Raw genomic sequence first — 4,348 nt, 5'->3', positions numbered from 1 at the left:
TGTGTGTGTGAGTGTGTGTGTGTGTGTGTGTATATATATATATATATATATATATATAGATATATAGATATAGATATAGATATAGATATAGATATAGATATAGATATAAAAGACTCATGATTTTAATTTAAAAAAGAATCATGTTTGATGTGACGAGATCATATATACCGCGTGAAAGGATTATATTAAAAAAGTGTTAATTATATTATTATTTTTACTATTTTTGATTTTATTGGACTTATGAATCTTTATATAATTATGTGTATTTATAAAAAAGAAAACTATGGAGGGGGAGATTTGAGTTGGTTGAACTTGAATATTTCATATATAAGAGAAATGTATATACATCTATATACAGTATTTATATATAATATTTATACAATATATCGATACAGTATATATGAAAATTGTCATTTTGTTGTCTATATCGCTTATTTTAGGCTATTTTTTATTTAAATGATGACTTGTCAATATATAATACAAAAATAAAACTACTTTATTGTATATTCATGAAATTGTAACATTCAAACAATTCTTTGGGCTTCATTAACATGGGCCAGCCCAACTTGACCTTCATGAAGAAAGGACTTTCACCGGCCCAAGTGAATGGCCCATCATTTAAGCCCAACCCAGTGTATTAGAACTTGCAATTTTATCAAATAATTCTATCTAACACAAAAGTGTTGGTTTCGAAATTGAATAAGGCGTCATGCCGAAATTTTATAATTGCAAATCATATGGACAAATCAAGCGACTTATAAAAACATACTAAAAACATATTACTAATATGGTTTGGTCAAGCGACCTAGATATTATAAAACTTAATATTGAAAAACATAAATATGTTCGGGGGGAAAATCTCCTCATAAACAATATTCTTAAACGACTATATTATGGATGTTTAGTGTTCTCTACAAAAACAGGGATTTTCAATTCATAGATCTCCAATTCTTTTCCTCTATGAAAAATGAAAGAATAAACCATTTATGAAAGAGAACTATATTTTTTCCTTTCAAAAAAGATTCAAGTACTTTCACTTCTTTTTAAGATAAGAAAATCACGATAAAACTCTAACAAAAAAAGAAATGATTTGAGCGAAATCCATAACTTGCATTACGGCTAGACCTCAGCAAATATATAGAATTTGAATCAAATTTATTGAATTCAGCCGAACTCACCGGAGTTTCCTTGATCCAATAACAAATAAAAAATATTAAAACAAACCAAATTCTTACCTAATTTTGTCTTTTTGTCTGTCCCAATTTTCTTGTTTGGAATTGTTGGAAATGGTATAATTAAAAAAAGATTACACAATATTATCACCAATTATTATTTCATCTCAAAATCCATTCACAAGGAAGATAGCAAATTTCTGTACTTCTTCAGGTCCTTTTCTCTGTTTTCTTTTCTAAAAGTTTAAATTATGGTCATATTTTAAAGAATGTGAAACTGAAAATTGATATAACTTATTATAACTTATGTAAAGTTGTGATTCTTAAATTTAATTTTTACTTTTTTGATACTTTTTTGATGAGATAAGTAATGAGACATCCCTTTTGATTCAGATGCGGAATCAGGATTTTTAGTTTATGAATTCTGAATTACAATTTTATTTTTTGCTTATTGGGTTGTGAATAGATTAGTTGTACTTTTTAGCACAAAAATTACAAGGTTTGAGCCAACATTTTTGGGTTAATTAATTTGATCATTCTAGTATGTGTGTGTGTGTATATTTTCCATTATTTTTCTTTCAATCTCATGAAATGCACTTTGACATAAAGATTGTATTATTTTATTTTTTTTGAATTATAGTTAGGGTTAAATTGTCAGTAACAGTCGAGTCGAATCCACTAGTGATATTGTTTGTAATGCTTTGAACCTAGACTTGTACGGCTTTAAAATGCGTCACTAGGGTTTAAGGCTAACTTGTTTCCTTATTTTCCATATTGTGCTCTGGCTCTTTAGGTATGATTGGGAAAATACTTGTAATTTTGTTGATTGGTTTCTTGGCATTTGCTTATCAAGCAATTAAGCCACCTCCTCCGAAAATTTGTGGTTCTCCCGGAGGCCCTCTCATCACTGCACCACGAATAAAACTCTCCGATGGAAGACATTTGGCGTATAAGGAGCAAGGTGTTCCGAAAGATGAAGCAAAGTACAAAATTGTGTTCATCCATGGATTTGATTGTTGCAGACATGATGTTGTTATTGCAAGCACACTTTCTCATGTAATGCACTTGTTACCTTCTATTTGTTCGCGATCTTGTAGGTAGGAATAAGGGATCGAGGTTCAATTGTGTATCCCATTCGTCAAAAAATTATACTAATGTTTTGAAAAAGAGGTCTAAAGATGTGACATTGTAGTTAGTTTCATAAATTCCTGATTCCGACACTGTAGTTATTATAGGTCAGTACAGAATTTGTCTGTCGCTAATTCCTATTATGGTGCAGGATGTTATAGAGAGTTTGGGAATATACATTGTTTCGTTTGATCGTCCTGGTTATGGGGAAAGTGATCCTCATCCACAACGAACGCCTCAGAGCTTAGCTCTCGATGTTGAGGAGCTAGCTGATCAATTGAAGTTAGGATCCAAATTCTATGTAACAGGATTTTCCATGGGTGGACAAGCAGTTTGGGGCTGTCTTAAATATATTCCTCATAGGTAATGTATCGGAAATAAACGATAGGGATAAGGTCTGCGTACAATCTGGACCCCACTTTATGGGACTACGTTGTGTATGTTGTTGTGATAGATGCTATTTTGTCTGCAAATTGTGTAACAGATTGGCGGGAGCAGGGCTTGTAGCGCCTGTGGCTAGCATATGGTGGCCGGGTTTTCCTGCAAATTTGACAGGAAAATCATACTACGATATGCCAGCCCCGGATCTATGGACAGTTCGAGTTGCTCACTATCTTCCTTGGCTGACTTATTGGTGGAACACACAGAAGTTTTTCCCTTCTTCTAGCGTTGCAGCTCACAGCCCCGATATCTTTTCAACTCAGGACAAACGATTAGCCCCGAGGTTTGATGCCTCTCAAGAACCATATCGGGTGAGAACTTGATTGTCTTAATAATCTTGACAACATGTTGTTACAACTTGCAAGTTTGTATGCTAATATAATGTAGTAAACAAGTTTACGCGTAGTTGTAACATGACTTCAAATGCTCGAGTGTCACGTTTCCTCTTCTCTCTTCCCCTCATTTTCCATCGTTCGTTCATTTGAAGGAGAAAAAAACACAATGTATGTAAAGGTAGAGCTTGATGTTAAGTGTCCTTTCTTACACGACTTCCAAAACTGTGTACCTCTGTCTGAAATGAGAGACCGATGTCCCATGTAGTCTGACTATCTCCTTTATGTACAACTTTGCATAATGTTAAGCGGTGATAGTACTAAAAAAGCTACTTCTAGTGTGCTATATTTGCTTGATGTACATTCTATATAGTTTGTTGTTTTCAAATTTTTGGTATATAACTGTATATTTTTAGTATATTACATGTTTGAGTATCGAAAAAATGTTTCATTCATGGCCTCAGGCACAAATTAGACAACAAGGGGAGTTCGAGTCCATCCATCGCGATATGATAATTGGAATAAAGACATGGGAATTCGACCCTATGGATCTAGAAGATCCATTCCCTAACAACGGAGACTCTGTTCACATATGGCAAGGGGACGAAGACGGTCTTGTACCAGTCGTTCTGCAACGATATGTTGCAGAACGACTACCTTGGGTTCGATATCACGAACTTAAAGGTAGTGGTCACATGTTTCCTTATGTAGATGGAATGGGAGATAAGATTATGAAGACATTCTTACTTGAAGAGACCTTCGTTTTGTAAATGTCTATGCTGCTCAAACACTTTAGAAAATATCTTTGAACTTGTGTTGGATCATCCAAAATGTATGTATTTTTGGAGAATCTGACACAAATATGACATTATACGACAATATTCTTTTAAGGGTTAGAGCAACATAAATTAAAGTTCTCATAACAAATGCTCTTGCAAGTTATATACATGTACTCTATTTGAAATTAATTCTTTTTTGTTCTATATTTCATTATATTGTGATTTAGTCTTTAATTCAAACCTCTTATAATAATTGATAAAATAAAATTCAATCACATCGGATTCGAATTTTTTAATTTTGAATTATTGATTTTTTTAAATATGTTTCCTAATCAATCAAATTTATATACAGTCATATTTTTCTTATGACATAGTATCGTTCCATACACGCAAATAAATATTAAATAGTCTACGCAGGTCAATCCCTAAGTAACTTGATTTCACAAAGCATTTCATATTAGCACAGTCCAAGAAAGGACATGTGAAATAGATTATC

General features: G+C 32.7%; 1 protein-coding gene across 1 annotated transcript; it reads left to right on the top strand.

Annotated features, from left to right (window-relative positions):
- Positions 1-1,304: 1,304 nt before the first annotated feature.
- On the top strand, positions 1,305-4,086 carry LOC107029862. Its single transcript, XM_015231312.2, has 5 exons — positions 1,305-1,386; positions 1,966-2,228; positions 2,452-2,663; positions 2,785-3,052; positions 3,538-4,086. The coding sequence occupies exons 2-5, from the start codon at positions 1,968-1,970 to the stop codon at positions 3,841-3,843; spliced, it is 1,047 nt and encodes a 348-aa protein (XP_015086798.1). The 5' UTR covers positions 1,305-1,386; positions 1,966-1,967; the 3' UTR covers positions 3,844-4,086.
- The last annotated feature ends 262 nt before the right edge of the window (positions 4,087-4,348 follow it).

The sequence above is a fragment of the Solanum pennellii genome, chromosome 9 (genome assembly GCF_001406875.1).
Source record: "Solanum pennellii chromosome 9, SPENNV200".
NCBI lineage: Eukaryota > Viridiplantae > Streptophyta > Magnoliopsida > Solanales > Solanaceae > Solanum > Solanum pennellii.
The sequence above is the reverse complement of the archived record's forward strand: the minus strand, read 5'-3'. Positions and strand labels throughout refer to the sequence as shown.